Below are 16,819 nucleotides of genomic sequence, written 5' to 3' on the forward strand. Positions count from 1 at the left end.
TCAGACATTCTTTTGGTTAAAATATAACACAAACACAGGTGACAGAATGCCAGCAAATACACAGGTGCACATGTCAATCTTGTATGTGTTTCTCTGGTGTACAACAATACATATGTTGTATTCTTGCCAAACCTAAGAAAAAAATCAAATCCCAAGTGTGGCAACTTGTACAAGACCACTGGCCTGGACATTGAAAAAAGTGACTAAGGAAAGGAGACTTTTTTTTTTTTTTAAAGAAGATAGTGTTTTATTTTATTTTAAAGATTTTATTTATTTATTTGACAGAGAGAGACGCAGCAAGAGAGGGAACACAAGCAGGGGGAGTGGGAGAGGGAGAAGCAGACTTCCTGCTGAGCAGGACCCTGGGATCATGACCTGAGCTGAAGGCAGACACTTAACGACTGAGCCACCCAGGCACCCCAAGAAAAGGAGACTCTTGTATAACCTAAGATGTATACTACTATTGCATCTTGGAAAAATGTCAATGATTTCAATTTTTACAATTTATTTTCCTTTTTTCCCTTTCAGTGTTCAAAGTTCATGCCTTGCATTCGATTGTTGTCTTAAAGTCTCTTTTAAACTGCAACAATCCCCCTTTGCCATCTATTTTAAGGCTCACTGTTATTTTGTAGTACTACTAAGAAAGAAAGTAACTGCTGTCAGTTAAACTTATGACATGCCAGCGAGTGTGAGACTCCTCTCAATTTCAGAAGTCATAAAATGAGATAAATATATTAATGAACTATGGCAAATTGCCAAAGGCCATCACCCTGGTAAACAGTGGAACTGGATGTCAGACTACAAGCAGTCTGGCTCCTGAACCCATTCTTTTGGCCACCACTCAATGCTGTCGTTTTGTTATCAATGAATTATTACATGTAAGCCTTTTTTTTTTTTTTGCGTAATGCCTCATATATATTAAGTATGTAATATGTGTTAGCTTTTATTATCATTCTCACTACTTCTGCAATCTACTATTATCACATGTTTATAATATCTACATTCTGTGATTTTATTCTGGTCTTCTGTGCTCTGTTTATAGGTTGATTCTTAAATATTGAAAACCTATAAACTGTTTAAATATTCTAATTATGCAAGTACTATTCACTTTAAAGCCCGGAGTTGTAATTGAGACTGCAGAGAAGGTAGTGTAAGTGTATTACTCCTCTGCCACTTAAGGTGTCCTATTAGTTTCCTAATAATTCTGCTCTGTTTGCTAAAATGAATTAATTTTGTTCTTGAAGATACATTGAACTCTCAAACATCTTCTAATATATACTAGTTGCTTTCCAAGTCTGTAGCATATCTATATTCTGGGGTTTCTTTGTATCACTCTTCTGGGTCAAGACTACTGTTTTGTGTTATTCCATGTCCTCCTTTATCTCAGATTTTTTCTCCACGTCGTTAGAGTATAACTAATTTCAAATAATATTTCCAGAAAGGATATAAAGCAGGTAATTTAATTTTCACAGGCCTCATATCTGAAAATGCACTTATAGTGCCTTCTCATTTAAATTGTTTGGGAATGTAATTCATAGTTCAAAATCATTTTGTTTTGCTCAAGACTTTGAAGACATTGTCCTTTTGCCTCCTAGCCTCTATAGAGTTTATCTGATGAGAAGCCTAATGCCAGTCTGGTTCTCTTTTTTCCAAAGTGATATGCTTTTTTATCTGGAAGATTTTATTAGACTTTTTTTCTTTATCATTGGTTTTATGATTTTATGAGAGTGTTTCTAGGTGTGGATACTTTCTCATGTATCCTTCATGGCAGTCCATGAGTTCTGTTTGTTCACTTCTGGGAGATTTTCTTCTATTATTTCTCTCTCCATTTTCTCTGTCCTACTTGATATTCCATTTAGAGAGATTCTTCCAAACTGAGAAAAAGGACAAAAAGAAAAAAAAATTAAGTAATGTGGAGGATCAATCAATTCCAGTGTAGTTAACATATGGTTATATTTGTTTCAGGTGTACTGCAGTTGCTCTTTTTTTTTTTTTAAAGATTTATTTATTTTAGAGAGAGAGCGTGTGTATGTGTATGAGTGGGAGGAGAGGCAGGGGGAGAGAGAGAGAATCTCAGTCGGACTCCCTGTTGAGTGCAGAGCCTGAAGCCGGGCTCAATCCCAAGACCCTGCGATCATGACCTGGGTGGAAACCAAGTCAGACGTTTAACTGACTGAGCCACCCAGGCACCCCTGAAGGTGCCCTTTTTTTAATGGATGCAGTGCCTTCATGAATTTCTTTTAGGATAGCACTTATAAATTTTGAACATTTATCTTCCGTTCCCAGAAATAGCTGTGTTTCCTTCAGGTCAGCTGTTAATTTTCATCCTTTTTTCTTGTGCTTTTGCTCTTCCTTAAAAAAAAAAAAAAGAAATTAGTGATTCTTGAGCATGGTACCAATTGTTGGGCCTCACTTTAGGGTCCATGGATGAAATGTAGGAAAAGAACTGCGCCCTCCTATCCCTCCAGCCTATGTCCAAATAAGGAAGGTTTTGTTAGGGAGTATGAAGATGCTCTATGCTTTCAGGGTAGATTGTTAAATTAAGAAAAACAAACATGTTTTAGCTAGAAACCGATATTGTTGCTGATAGACTTTCTATGTGTAAAGGAATGGGGTAAGAGGCTTAGGTTGGCTGTTCCATGCACATCTTTTAATCATCCTAATTTTATTTATTTATTTGTTTATTTATTTATTATTTTAAATCTTCCTATTTTGAATCCTACAGACCCCTCCAGCTTTCTCTTCTTGTTATTTCCAGGTTTGGTACTTCTCCAGGCTCTGCTGGCAGGAGTGTCTTCTCTGTGGGTGTAGCTTTCTTGTGGGGCTGTTCATATTTGTTTTAGACTGCAGTTTTTTCTGCACTGCCTAATCCCAAAATAATCCCATCTGTTTTCTCTCTTCTAGAATGGATGAATGCATTTTAGTGGAATTTTGGTAGAGAGTGGAGGAAAACGATTGTCCTTAGTTTGTCTTATACAGAGTAGATAATTCATAGATATTTGTTGAACAAATCAGTTAATGCTATTGAGAAAATGGGGCAAAGGATACTTTTGTTGAAATTTAAAAAATTATGACTGTAGGGTATGGGTAATTAAATGAATCCTTTTTCTTTTATCATACTTTTTTGTCCCTTTAATTTTTCCTGGTTCAGGAAAGAATCTCATTGAGGTTAAAACTTACCAGTGGAGGTACAAAATGAGAAAGCTGCCTTTTCTCACAATTTTTTTTTTCAATTAAGAGCCTTAATTCCATTTTGATCCTTTTTCGTGTTTAGCATAGTGCTTGGTATATTGTAAGTATTCAATAAATCATAGTTATTATGTTTAACTTAAACTCGTTTTGTGTCTCATTTTTATCATCTAAGAAAATGGGGATTAATATATGTATCAACAGAATAGATTTTGGTATATATAGTATTTGCTACATAAGGTTAATTATTATTCTTTGATCCATGAGCAACTATTTATTTTTTTCCATGAGGCTTTCTCTGATCTTACTAGTTTGAATTAATAATTTGCTGTTCTGTATCCTGCTTGTATTTTTTTGTCACAGCCTTTATGCTAAGTAACATTGATTTGCTTGGTTGTATGTCTTTCCACCAAATGTACTCTTTTTATCTTGGTAGTCTTAGTGCATAGTTACTGCTTGGCACATTATCACAAGTCCCTCATTTTTGCTGGGTCTTGATGAGGAGGATGGGGTGACTGGAGCATGGGGTGGGGTACATTAGTAGGAAGTGAAATGTGACAAATATGCTGACACCATATTATAAAAGTTGAATACCAGATTAAAGAATTTGAAATTTGTTTAGTATGCTGTGGGAGGCATTTTTGATTATTGACCAGATTAGTTCGATATTTTAGAAACATAATTCTCATTGCAGAGTAGAGAATGTATTAGAAAGAAGAAAAGAGATTGGAGGTAAGGAGAAGATGTAAGAAACTCTGGCTCTTGCTATATCATAAGGTTCCCATTTTAACTGAGAAATCTTCTAGCTCGTACTTGAAGGATAGGTCTCTTAATATTTCAAGCCACATCACAGATAGTCTCCAGTGCTTTCCTGCTAAATTTTCTTTGACTTGTTATTAAGAAATGTTATATAAAGTTTTTAGTAAAATAAAATTTAAAATTTTGTGTATATTGGGAAAATATTCATTTTCTCTAAAAGCTTGTAAATTGATGAGTATCTTAAACCTGTTTGTTGTATTTTCTGTTCTAACAATTGTTCAACATTTAATGTGTGTTGTGTAGGGAGGTAATGTGGGACAAAATTTTTCTCCTTGGGGAAAGAGATGAATTCTGTTTTTAGTATGCTAAATTTCAGGTGCTTGTGTAGCTCAATTGGAGATACCTTACATATAAAACATAGAGTCATAAAGAATTTGAGAAAGATTGGAAGTTTTCTCAATGAAGATGGTAATTGAAACCTAGGACTTGGTGAGTTTGTGTATTTGATAAAAAATCTAAGATGTAAATACAGTGAAATATTCTGCTTTTTTGGCTTCAGTGAAATGAGATGTTTGCTTACTAGTGTCTGGTGCATCAGAATTGTAAAGGATGAAACCGAGATCTTTGGGTTAAATCAGGGAAAGTGTCATTGGAGACCAGAGACTACACTGATTCCGTGAGTACAGCAAGAGCAAAGGTAGATTGGAAGGGCATTACGAGGAGTTGATAGAGAAGTAGAACACTGTAGTTAAAAAATTCTGTGAAGGATAGTAAAGTTGGAAGAATAAAAGAAATTCTAGGGGTAAGTGGTGGTTTTTCCAGTTACAGAATGTATGTATATATGTTGTCAAACTTTTTATAAAGACAAGAAGTTTTAGTACAATTAAATGAAACCACCAAGAGATTAGTGCTGAATATATGTTAGAGAAAGGGAAAATGAACCTTAAGAAGAATGAAAAAAACCCCTGAAATTCAATAAAGCTTATTTTCATCATATAATCTTGACATACAGAAGAATAATTTTAGTAGTTGTTGCTTGAGAAGTTAAAATTCTTTGAAAAGTAGCCACAGAGTTAAAAAAAATCATCCCACTAGTCTTTGAGTTTCTAATATATGCTTAGGGTGAATTTATTTTAAGGCTTTAGAAATGCATAAAAATAGATTGTTGAGAGCTGAATAAATACATAGAAAATATAGTCACAGTATCTTTGGTGAGAAAAGATAAGCATAATTGGAATATTTGATATGTAGATTTTAACATGATGTGATGAGAGGGAATTTTAAGTGCATCCATCATTTGACTGACTTTGAAAGAATCAGGGATGGTAAATTATAGGAGTATGGTGCATTGATATTCACAACTGTTCCAAAGTTATGATTTAAAAGCTATGTATCCATGGAAAAGAGAAATCTAATATAATGGAACGAAATGTTGACTATAAAATGTTTGAAAAATTTCTAATAGACCAAATGTGGTTCTTAAATTATAGGCATGATTGTAATCATTATGAATCTCAAAGAGATGCTAAACCCATATACTCTGGATATATAATGTAAAGTAATACTAGGTAATATTATTACATCAGGTATTGCATAATGCTTTACATATATTAATATTAAAGGAGTACCTTCAAGAAGTAAAATAATACACAATTCAGGTATTTTATTAGTAGAAAATGAAAAAAAATTCCTTTTTAAGATGAAATGCATATCCTGTAGACAGTGGCTAAATTTTTAAAGTCCGTCTTAAAGAAATGGGTCACATTCATACTTTCAGATATTTGGAGTTGACATCACAAACCTTTGTTTCCCTAACTGGTAGCCTTTTATCTATGGAGGTGCTATCTAGATGGTACTTACTGTTCATGGTAGATCAAAGAGTGACTATGTTTTCCTGGGAGTGGGAAAGGGAAACGTTAATAGTGGCCTGCAGTAGGAGTGTAAAGACCTACTTTAAAAAAATCCACTCCATTAGAGATTTATATTAAAAGTTTCTTTTCTCAATACAGGGTTTACACTCATACTTTTTCCAAATTCCTAAAACTTGAAACTGAACTAGTAGTTGTACTCTGAGGAATGAGTCTTGAGTTTTGTGTGTGATTAGGGAGGAAGGAGAGAAAATGCTTTCAAAGTGAGATCCAAGGACTGTAAAGAGAGACAGTTTTGTGAACAAAAATAAGTTAGGCTCTAGGTAACTTGCTACCTGTTATGATTCCTTCTAGCTGGGAGGCTTCAAACCCTAGCTTCTCTCTAATAATTAAAGTACTGTTTAACCTTCTCCATTTTAGCTCTGTTTCTCCCCATCCCAGTGAATATAAATATCCCCGTTTCTGGGCTCTTTGGAATATGCCCTCCTTATAAATGTTTATGGTACACCATATGTAATATGTCACATATTTTCTAGTCTGACTTGTAACTGAAAGCCTAGAAAGACATATAAATGGGGATCCCAAAGTTATCTCTTGCCCTTTATATTCTGTAACAATTATATATTAAATGGTAGAAGAATCACTTTGGGGCGTCCCAAACTCCTTTGGACTTAGGTTTGTTTGTAAAATGAAAGGCTGTATTTATGAATTCACCTACATGATTCTGCGCTATAGAATGTGAATCTTGGATTGGTGCATTATATTTGTGGGAATTGATATACATCTATCAAAATTAACTCTAACATCCTTATGTAACAAGCTACATACTATTTCATTATACAAAACAATTAGTTTTGTTTACCTCCTGAAAAAAAGATGGTGGATGGTGAAGATGGTGAAGTTCAGGTGGGTTTTTAAATATACTGTAGAAAGGTCTTGTGTTTTAGAGTGAGAGAGACCTGGATTTCTGCTACTTAACATATGTGTGTAACTGTGCAAGGTACTATGGAAATAAGCTCAGAGAAGTTACCCGGAAAATGCTTCCATGTGTAAAGTGCCTAGCATATCTTTATGAGATACTCATTAATGAATGTTAACTCCTTTTCTTGTTTTACAGGACAAGTGAAATGCCTTCTGGAAAACTAATATTGAAAATGTTGGGAAATCATTTAAAATAGTTATATAGCCGAGGAAATTACCAAGTTAGGTGTTAATAAGAAAAATATGGAAAGGACTACTTTTCCTACTGTGTAGGATGACTTTGTTTAATGTGAAAATTTTCTGTATTAATACTAGTTATGCTGGGGTTTGAAGAGTTTTTATTAAGTTTCATAAATTTAATGTGACACTGAAATTCTTATGTTAAAGTGGGTTCCATAGTGTAATGGGCACTCTGGACTCTGAAATTCTTTTTATGTTAAAAGATTTTAGAGAGACTGTCCTATTGAGAAAGAAGGAACCTATAACACAGATTATCTTGATTAGAATTAAGATCAGTTCTACATGAGTTAATAATGCACATGTAACTTTCCTATTTGAGTAGCATCATCAACAGTACTAAGTGGATACCTTTGTTTTGGTGACAAGATATAAGAAGGAAAAAAAAGCCTGTGTAGCAAATGATTAGGTAATGCCACCTTATTAGTTTAAAAAAAAAACTACAATTCTAAAGGTCATTTCAAACACCAGACTTTCATTATATGTATGTTTCTGTTAATTTGTAATATCAGAAAGGCCATCTCTCTTTAAGTTTCAGTTTAAGATTGATACAAAGTGACTGAATGGCATACTGCATTGTTAGTGGACATGATTCCTATAATGTAATTTGTGCCTTTTTAGCTGAATGAGTTTTTTTCCATGTAGTAAAATGCATTTATTCAAAAAAGGGGAGGTAGAGTACATTATAATTCCAAGGAAATTTTTATGTTAAAAATGCCAGTCTTTTTGACTTACATTGGAAAGGGTCTTATTTAATACCCGAACAAGGAAATTCACAATGAAGGTTGAAATCTTGTCTAATTACCATATATTTCTAACTACACATTATTTTAAGTTTATATATTTTAAACCATGGTTACACAATTATCGTATAGGAATATATTGAAGATATTACCTTATTATATTTACTGGACTTTGGTTTAATTCTCTACAACTTCAAAATAGTTTTGTGATATGAAACAACAGAATTATTTTTACTCTGATAAAAACAAGCTCTGAACTGAGTCCTTCATTGTATTTTTCTAAAGAACTCACTTCTTATGAGCAAGTGTTCAATATCATATAGTTAGGAAACCATTATATTATTAAAACTTGAATTTTTTCTTTATATCCCAGTATTTTAAATATTTATATGTTTCAGGATACATGAAATTAAACTGCACATTTTGATCGTATCTTGACTGCAACATTAAAAATAAATAAGACCTTCAAGTAAACATGTTTCCAAATCATATTGCCAGCGTGCATGAGGCTATAGCTTTTCTCTGAAGACTAAAAGCTCTGCTTGTTTGGAAAAGTCAGTGATTAGGTCTTTATAAGCAATTGAGGTTCTGTTTTCCTTCTAAACGTTCCTTTACTAATTTTTCCAAAGAGAAAAGATGCTCGTCTGCATCTTCTGGCACAAGGTTCCTAATTGAATTTGCAAGTTCAAAAAGATATTCTGTATTTCTTCCACTTGGACCAGCTGCATTAAAAATTTGTTCAGCAATGTCTTCTAGAGGTGCAGGACCAAGATAATTAGGATTATCACATGTTCCTATGTATAGCAACACAGTGAATGGTTTTGTTGTAGGATCTTTTGGATAAAAAATGACTGTCGTGGTCCTGTAGCCTCCTTTTTCTCTGAAGTCAAGGTATGCTTTTACTTCTTCTTCCTTTCCTACTGGCAGTCTATAAGCAACACCCCAAACACAACCCTGTTGAAAAATGAAAATACAATATTTAGTATTTACAGTGCTAAAATAGGTGAAGATATATTGTGCTCTAAGAAAGTATCTTGTATATTCCTAGAAGTCAGTATAGTTTTGGGGCACCTGGGTGGCTCAGTCAGTTAAGTTTGTCTGCCTTTGGCTCAAGTCCTGATCCTGGGATCAAGCCCGCATCTGGTTCCCTGCTCGGCGGGAAGCGTGCTTCTCCCTCTCCCACTCCCCCTGCTTGTGTTCCCTCTCTTGCTGTGTCTCTCTCTGTCAAATAAATAAAATCTTAAAAAAAAAAAAGTCAGTGTAGTTTTGCATTACTTAAAGTGCACTGAGAGGTACCAGCTCAACAAAAGAGGTTGCCATTTAGTATTCTGAATGGAGTAACTTACAAAGGATATTTGAAAGTTCCTGCAGTGAAAAAATGAACAAATAAAATGAATTTGCGATGGCTTTAAGTAGTTGATTACTTTTTTACAGAGCTTTTAAAACACAGAACGCTTTCTGCAAACAAGGGAACACCTGATATGTAAAAAAGATAAGTGATGCTAGCTGAAACAGGTTGGGGTATCAGAGCCCTCCCAACCAGCACCCAGCAGTTATATCCACTACAGCCCCTCAGGTAGGCTTCAGAGTGGCTATAACACTCCATGAAGCAGTTTGGAAACCACTGCCCTATACCATTAGTGAATGTTTATGGATTTAAAACTTAGAATTAAAAAAAAAAATTTTTTTTTTTAATTTGTCAGAGAGAGAGAGCACAAGTGGGGGAGCAGTAGAGGGAGAGGGAGAAGCAGGCTCCTCACTGAGCAAGGAGCCCAATGTGGGACTCGATCCCAGGACCCTGGGATCATGACCTGAGCTGAAGGCAGACACTTAATGACTGAGCCACCCAGGCGTCCCTAGAACTCTAGTTTTAATGACCGAAATAAACACCTGATATTTTGTTCAGTCCCACTAGTTAAAAGACATAATTTTTTAAAACTTAAACAATGATAAGTAACCTAGTGTGCAAAGAAATTATTCAGAATGAAGAATTTTAAAATGCTGATTTCCTCTATTGTTTAGTTTGTTTACAAAGTATCAGTAAAAACAGTATAGTTTGGCTGCAGAGGTTTTGTGTGTGTGTGTGTATGTATTAATAAAATATCTGTGATATAAGCAGGATTTACAGTTTGTAGTATAGATTCTCTAGTTTATTCACAACCTTTTATTATTAACTTTAAAGACTAAACTTTAGGTTGCTAAGTATCTTCTTGAGTGAATTCAACATTCTATAGAAACGAAGTGCTGTATATTAACTTTAATTAAGAGTTATGGTTACCAGTTTGAAACTTTTTTTTTTTTTTAAGTAGGCTCCATTCTCACAACTTGGGGCTTAAACTCAGGACCTTGAGATCAAGAGTCAAATGCTGTACCAACGGGGCTAGCCAGGCACCCTGAAGCCATTTTTATATATGCTTTTCCTAATGCAAATTATGAAAGCATTTCATTTCACTATTTCACCATTATCATCTGCTGTTGATAGCTGCTTATTCTTTGTATATCAAAGTTCTTTCCAAAGTTAAATCCTTAACTTCAAAATATAAAAGTTTGTATCTGTACATCAATGAAATGATTTAAAATATTTAAGAAAACAGAGGACTATCAGGTAAATTTGTTTTCTAGTGCTCCAGATCTCTTTAAAAACCTATTGTGCTATTAATAAAATTAGGCAATTAGAAAGTGATAATTCCTGACTGGGATTTTTGCTGAGAATCGTAGACTCCTAGCAAATGTGAGGAGAATTTTAAGGGTTCCATTTGATTCTTAGTAGCAGTTTGGCTGTCTGAGGGCTGGCTCCATTAATTCTTAGTCAATAAACTGAATAAGAAAAGAAAAATGAAAAAAAAAGAAAATGAGGGGTGCCTGGATGGCTCAGTCGTTAAGCGTCTGCCTTCAGCTCGGGTCATGATTCCAGGTCCTGGGATCGAGCCCCGCATCGGGCTCCCTGCTCGGCGGGAAGCCTGCTTCTCCCTCTCCCACTCCCACTGCTTGTATTCCGTCTCTCGCTGTGTCTCTCTCTGTCAAATAAATAAATAAAATCTTTAAAAAAAAATGAGACTACATACCATTTGGTTTTATTTTGTTGTCTACCTTTCAGTCTGCATTCCAACTTTTCCCAACAGTTGAAAAGAAACACAACAAATACAGAGATGAATTCTAGACCTAGTATTCAAACTGTCTGTGATGACTGTTGATAGAATTTCATTGATTATTAAAACTGAGAAACATCTCAACATTTTATATGATTAAAGACTATACAAAAAAGAATAATTATACCATACCCCAGGATCTTCAACAAGAGTCACAACTCTTCCAGGCTGTTTTAAAAAAAGTAAAAAAAAAAAAAAAAAAAGTTTTTTTTTTTCTGAATCAGTTTTTCAACTAACCGAGCATTAGCAATTTGTTGTTGACATGGAATACTTTAATTTCATTTGTTCATATTAAACACTTTCTTAGCACTTATTTTTTATGATAAATTTTCAAGTGGATTAACTAAGAAAATATACCTTATCTTTTCTAAAAGATTCCTTTCAATTGGTGTATATTAGCTATATTGACTTAAAATTGATATATCAAAAAACACACCTGTGACTAAGGCTCATCTAAAATGAAAGGTAAAGGGAGAAGCAATTATAAATAAAAGTTCTGGTCAGATTCCTATAGTTTTGTTAGGGAACAAACATGTTCTTCCAGAGTGCTTTCCTCTAATAGGAAAGTGGTTCTCAAACTTTAGTGTAGATCAAAATTACCTGGAGGGTTGATAAACATATTACTTAGCCACAGTCCCAGAGTTTCTGATCCTGTAGGTCTGGAGCTCTCTGAGAATTTGCTTTTATTTTTTTTAAAGTACACTTCCTATTTAGTGCGAAAGGCTATGTATCTATTGACATGTTAGCATCATTAGTGAGAGTGCTGAATTGTAAGCATTTTAACATTTTTGTTTTAACATTTGTTTGCCCACTGTTCTAGCACATACTAATCATAAATCATTCAGATATTTGTGTCATCTTCATTGCTGTTTCCTCTAGTCTGTCTATTTTTATAGACAATTTGTAACCATGGAAAACATGGGATTTTGGATTATGTTTCTTATTTAATTATATTTTCTTGTTAATCTCATACATTTTAATAATTGCATAATGTATCATCAGTGAGCTATAATATAAACATTTTTGTGTTGTTGGGCATTGAGATTTGACTTGTTTTCTATTTAAGAAAATGCTACAATGAGGATACATATATTGATGTAGGTATTACCATATTACTTTCAACTTTAGAGTGAATTAGGAGCTATTTACTGAATACCTACCTATGTTGTAGAGAAAGTAAAACCTTGATTCTTGCTTCAAGAGCTTATATTGTAATTCTGGAACATGAACTTAACATGTGAAATAGAAGAACACTTAAGGGCTAAGATGTATGGTATAAGTGCAGTAAGAATTCTGAGTCTTGGTGGTCATAAAGACAAAATTCTGGCAAAAGGGCATAATTCACAAGAGCGGACCTCTAGTGTGGACCTAGAGGCAAGACTACAGGCTAAGTGTCTGACTTTAGCAGTTGGCCCCAACATATAAAGGAGATGATCCAGAAAGATAACTGGAGAAACAGGATAGTCAGATTTGAAAAGCCAGAGTGGAGGTGAAGCTAGGGGACAATGGAACATAAGAAGCCAATGAAATTTGGGAGAAATAGGAGCTACTGTAGCACTTGAGAAATGGATGACTCGTATGATAAAAGAAGTGTATGGGGAAGATCCGAGTGGTAAAGTATATAGTATGCAAGTTAGAGTGGGAAGGAAGTAGACTTTTGAGTAAGAAATGTTAGTGGTCCAGGTGACAAGTTCTGTACTCGCCTTTTCCTTGTTTCCCCTTATATCCAGCCCAGTCATCAATTCTTGGTAGCTCTGTCTTTTGATTCTTCTGTATCTGGTTCCTCTGCATCCTTCAGTGGCTTCCTTAGGGACCTCACTGCCTCCCTCTAGTTTTGTTTACCTCTAGTTTGTTCACTTCTTGGCTATGGAATGACTTTCTAGTGCAAACATTGGGCCACTCACTCCTGTGCTTTGAATTTTTCAGGGTTATAGTATTCTACAGGATAAAATAAAAATTCCTCAGCATGACTTTACTACAAACCTCATTTCTTACCACTTTCCCCCTCAAGCTGTACTGATTTATTTGTAACTTTTACAAACATTCATATCTTTGTATATACCAGTACTCAGTGTGGAATGCCCTTCCTTTTATATCTGTGGGATATCTTCCTGCCATTCCGTCCATAAAGGCTTGGTGACTCCCCGGGCTACTCTGTAGCAGCTCCTTCTAAACTCTCATTTCTCCTTTTATTCACTTCGCTGTGGTACTTGTCAGGTATTGTTGTTTGCATAGGTGTCTCCTACTTGTATATGTAAGTGGTCAGTAGTAATTGTTGAAAGAGGGAAGTCCTGGACTTTAGGTGGTAGCAGTTGAAACAGAAAACATAAGGAATCATTTTAAGGGGAAATAAACAGACTCCCTTTGATTGCCTATAGATGATACAGACATGGACTTTTGGCACTACTGATAAATTTACTTGGAAATATTTTCTTTTATAAAGATTTATTTATTTTAGAGAGAGAGCAAGAGTGGGGCAGAGGGAGAGGGAGAATCTCAAGCAGAGTCCCTGCTGAGCGGGGAGCTGGCATGCTGAACTCGCAACCTTGAGGTCATGACCTGAGCTCTAATCAAGAGTCGGATACTCAACCAACTGAGTCACCCAGCACCCCTTGGAAATATTTTCTAAAACTTAAACTTTTTGTCCCTAAAATAAATGTTATTGAGAAACAGTGTACATTTGTAAATCACATGAAAGCTTTTTTAGGGTACTGAAACTAAAGAAGGGGTCTTTGAAGCTGAATAGTATTGGAGGATATCGTGAAATATGGGCCATTATGGGTGCTTTGAGTAATGAGTAATTTTTCTAGATCTAGAACAGTTAGAGATTTAGTAAATGTTCGTGATTATCTCTTGTGTTAAAATGTTTCTTTTTGAAGTTGAAATATATTCTCTCTGCTGTGAAAACAATGTTCACATTTAAATGAATCCTTAATTTGGTGAGATGCTGCTAGCTTTGTTATATATAAATGAGATGCTTAATAAAATTTAGGAAGAAATTAAAGTTTAATGAAGCTAAAAAGAAAGCATAATTGAATAAAGCAAGTAGGTTTGGTATTTTTCCACAAATGTCACATTGCAGTGTGTGGAAATGAGCCTAACATTTGTTTAATAATACCACATTTCATATGTAATGATGACTAATTTAGTAGGAGCATATGCTGCTGTAAAAAACATAGTCCTATAAAATATCCATGTCATTCTTCTAATTTGCTGGATATCTCTGTAGCCTTTTGTATTCTTGTTTGACAGTTAAGATTTATATAAAGCTGGTGATCTACTATAAAAAAATGTTAAGTAAATAATGTTCTTTCCATTTTTGTTTTCTTAGATTTTATTTATTTGACAGAGAGAGACACAGCGGGAGAAGGAACACAAGCAGGGGGAGTGGGAGAGGGAGAAGCAGGCTACCCGCTGAGCAGAGAGCCCTATGTGGGGCTCCATCCCAGGACCCAGAGATCATGACCTGAGCCAAAGGCAGACGCCCAATGACTGAGCCACAACAGAACAGTATACTTAGAAAACGTTTGTTACTTAGACTTTCCTTTAATTTGCTATGATGGATCCTTTAAATAAAAGTAGGTGTAAAACTATTAGCCATTGCAGTCTCCCTGGCTCCTACCTTACCTGCCCTATATTTTAGTAAATACAAGTAAAAAAATACTGGCTTCTATAGCTCCTTTCTTCTTTTAAAGAATCATGGCTGTTGCATTTACTCGACAACTTCTTATTGTTCTAGTCCAACAGTGTACATATCTCAATGTGCTATATAACAAACACATCATACATTTTGATTGAAACTAGAGTATAGGGGCACCTGGGTGGCTCAGCATCTGCCTTCGGCTCAGGTCATGATCCCAGGGTCTTGAGATCAAGCCCCATGTTGGGTCTGTTTCTCCCTCTCCCTCTGACCCCTGCTGGTGCTCTCTCTCTCTCTCAAATAAATAATCAAAATCGTAAACCCCAAAAACCTAGAGTAGTAAAATATGCTATTAAAACCATATTTATGGGGCTCCAGGGTGGCTCAGTCAGTTAAGCGTAAGACTCTTGATTTCGGCTCAGGTCATGATCTCAGGGTGGTGAGATCAAGCCCGTCATCAGGCTCTGTGCTGGACATGTAGTCTGCATGCACGAGGCTCTCTCCCTCTCCCTCTGCCCCTACCCACGCCCCCCCATTCGTGTGCAGATGCTCTTTCTCTCTCTAAAAACAAAACAAAATAAACAAAAAACAAAATCATATTTGTAAGCATTTAACACTTAAATGGTTATTAAAATTTGGAGGCTGGGTTAAGGCTTTTCTCTTAATAGAAATTTTAAGTGTTCATATCTGACAACTCAAAAGGCATTTTACTTCACTTAGTTTTATTAACAAGTTTCATTTTACTCAATTCTTTAAAGTCTTAAATATTGTTTTATAACTTTTTTTTTTAAAAGAGGATTTTATTTTTAAGTAATCTCTACACCCATTGTGGGGCTCAAGTTTACAACCGCAAAATCAAGACTTGCATGCTCTACCGATTGAGCCAGCCAGGTGCCCCTGTTTCATAGTATTCTTGAAGAAATTTTTGCCATTAAGTTTCTGTTGGTTTACCAATGTGCATTTCCCCTACTTTCCTGTTTTCAAGTCATCTGCCTACCTTAAAGCCAGATTCTAGCATTTTAAATATTGTGTTTTGGGGCCAATATTAATTTCTTTTTAAAAAACAGTAATCAAGCTCATATAACTCTGAGTACTTTAAAGAACATATAAACAATAAAAAATTTTGTACCCTTCCAAAAGTTAGGAGATTAACTAAAACACGTATTTATGGTATCCGAATTGTTACCCAAAACTTAGTCTTCTTTGTGGATTGGTTGTTTTGAAGCCAATACAAGGCTGATTTGCATAAGCAGTGAGCTGCTACTAGTTCTCTGTACACATATTTTGGGATGAATGTCTTTGTATGACTGAAAAATGGATCAAAGAACTTCCATTTCACATTCATAATTTAGAGGAGAAACATGGGGAAATATTAAAATAATGTTGGATACAGTAATGGGTACTGTGTTACTCAAGTAACAAACCAGGAACTCATTTAACTTTGCCGGTACCTGACAACCGAAGTAAGTGATCAAAGTAAGCTCCTTAATAACCGGAGATAATTTTGGAAAATAGTTCTTCTTTGACCTTAGGTGTCATAAAATAAAACCTTTGGCAGGATACAAAAAACCTCAGAAATAACATGCTCGTTTAAACTGAAACCAATGAAAGTCTGCCAGAATGCAGAAATGCCAACAATTTTAACTGATAAAAAGTTGAATGTGCAAGTTGATTTTGGTATTTCAACTCCGTGGTGACACGAAGATTGATCTTCCCGCCTGTTTTTTTTTTTTTTTTTGGCAGAGGTTGCCAAGAGATGGGGCCCCCTCCCAGCACGTCAGCCTTGTGCGAGCTTGTGTGCTTGTGTCCACGTTTCTTGTTTCCTCAAGAAACTAACCACCCGCATCTCAAGTGGCTTCGGAAGGAGTGCCCTTGGTTTGGGAGAGAGGTAGGGGGCAGGTGGCCGAGGAAACTACACCCTCAGAAACGTTGAGGTGTAGGTCCAGCAAAGCTGGGGCAGGAGTTGGGGAGCGACGCTCCGAGGGCAGTAAGGGTTGGGGGACTGGCGCCTCACCTTGCCTGGGACCCCGCGATGGTCGGTGCTTCCCTGCCAGAAGCGCCTTTTGTAGCCTGTGATGTATCCGACCATCTTGTCCTGATAAGGGAAGTCCACCTTCCAGATCAGGGACCCATAACCAAAAACCCACATCCTTCCCTTGCTCCTCCGCTGCGGTGGCGGTCGACTCTCAGCTTTGGTCTCTACCTTGCCGGCACCAGTGGGGATTGCAGCCTTCCCGACGCAAGTTAACTGGC

At 35.7% G+C, this 16,819-nt stretch overlaps 2 protein-coding genes across 4 annotated transcripts in view; one reads left to right on the forward strand and one right to left on the reverse strand.

Annotated features, from left to right (window-relative positions):
- Nucleotides 1-16,819, forward strand: part of ASB3 (ankyrin repeat and SOCS box containing 3) — a 103,504-nt gene that overhangs the window by 6,258 nt on the left and 80,427 nt on the right. The window lies entirely within an intron of this gene.
- On the reverse strand, nucleotides 7,490-16,796 carry CHAC2 (ChaC glutathione specific gamma-glutamylcyclotransferase 2). 2 transcript variants are annotated; one of them, XM_025868854.2, is made up of 3 exons: nucleotides 16,581-16,796; nucleotides 11,059-11,094; nucleotides 7,490-8,731 (listed from the first exon to the last, which is right to left on the reverse strand). In XM_025868854.2, exons 1-3 carry the CDS (start codon nucleotides 16,713-16,715, stop codon nucleotides 8,348-8,350), a joined length of 555 nt encoding a protein of 184 aa, XP_025724639.1. In that variant the 5' UTR covers nucleotides 16,716-16,796; the 3' UTR covers nucleotides 7,490-8,347. The 2 variants fall into 2 exon arrangements, with proteins under 2 accessions (XP_025724639.1, XP_025724640.1); XM_025868855.2 differs by lacking the exon at nucleotides 11,059-11,094.

This window comes from Callorhinus ursinus, unplaced genomic scaffold (assembly GCF_003265705.2).
Source record: "Callorhinus ursinus isolate GAN/ISIS: 27379988/994484 unplaced genomic scaffold, GSC_fseal_2.0 scaffold10, whole genome shotgun sequence".
In the NCBI taxonomy this organism is placed as follows: domain Eukaryota; kingdom Metazoa; phylum Chordata; class Mammalia; order Carnivora; family Otariidae; genus Callorhinus; species Callorhinus ursinus.

Bases quoted from the DNA above. Each gene is read 5' to 3' on its own strand.
- CHAC2 (XM_025868854.2), bottom strand. From the start codon at position 16,715: ATGTGGGTTTTTGGTTATGGGTCCCTGATCTGGAAGGTGGACTTCCCT. The intron at 11,095-16,580 runs GTGAGGCGCCAG...TTTTTAAAACAG, and splicing joins ATCGCGGGGTCCCAGGCAAG to CCTGGAAGAGTTGTGACTCT. The intron at 8,732-11,058 runs GTATGGTATAAT...ATTTTTCAACAG, and splicing joins CTCTTGTTGAAGATCCTGGG to GGTTGTGTTTGGGGTGTTGC.